The following is a 601-nucleotide window of genomic DNA, read 5'->3' on the forward strand; positions in this document are numbered from 1 at the left end:
TATATATATATATATATATATATAATAAAAAAAAATAAAAAAAATATTTACATATATATATATTATATTTTCCATAAAATATAATTTCCACCAAAGCTTTATTATCATAGGATAATATTCTTACATTTTTATTTTATTTTATTTTATTTTTATTTTTTTTTTTTTCTTCTTTTCCCATTTTTCTATTTATACGTTCTTCAACATGAATATTCGAAAGTTCATACCATCTTTAGCTTTAATGCTTATATTCTTCGCTTTTGCAAACCTGGTATTATCAGATGCAAATGACAAAACAAAAAAGCCCGCTGGAAAAGGATCCCCTTCAAATTTACAAACCCCAGGAAGTTCTTCAGGTACCTCTCATCATGCTGCTGGACCTAATCAAGGTGGACTATCTCAAGGAGGTCTTTCTTCAAAAGATTCTGCTGACAAAATGCCTTTAGAAACTCAGCTAGCTTTAGAAGAAATCAAGAGCTTATCCAATATGTTAGATAAAAAAACGACAGTCAACAGAAACTTAATCATAAGTACTGCTGTCACAAATATGATCATGTTGATCATATTATCTGGTATAGTTGGATTTAAAGTTAAGAAAACGAAG

General features: G+C 27.8%; 1 protein-coding gene across 1 annotated transcript; it reads left to right on the top strand.

Moving 5' to 3' along the window:
* Window positions 1–202: 202 nt before the first annotated feature.
* PRSY57_0004500 (sexual stage-specific protein precursor) lies at window positions 203–601 on the top strand (the record flags this gene model as incomplete). Its single annotated transcript, XM_012905902.2, has 1 exon — window positions 203–601. A coding segment is annotated over one exon (399 nt), but the record flags the coding sequence as incomplete, so codon positions are not given.

Source organism: Plasmodium reichenowi, assembly GCF_001601855.1.
Source record: "Plasmodium reichenowi strain SY57 chromosome Unknown, whole genome shotgun sequence".
NCBI classification, from domain to species: domain Eukaryota; phylum Apicomplexa; class Aconoidasida; order Haemosporida; family Plasmodiidae; genus Plasmodium; species Plasmodium reichenowi.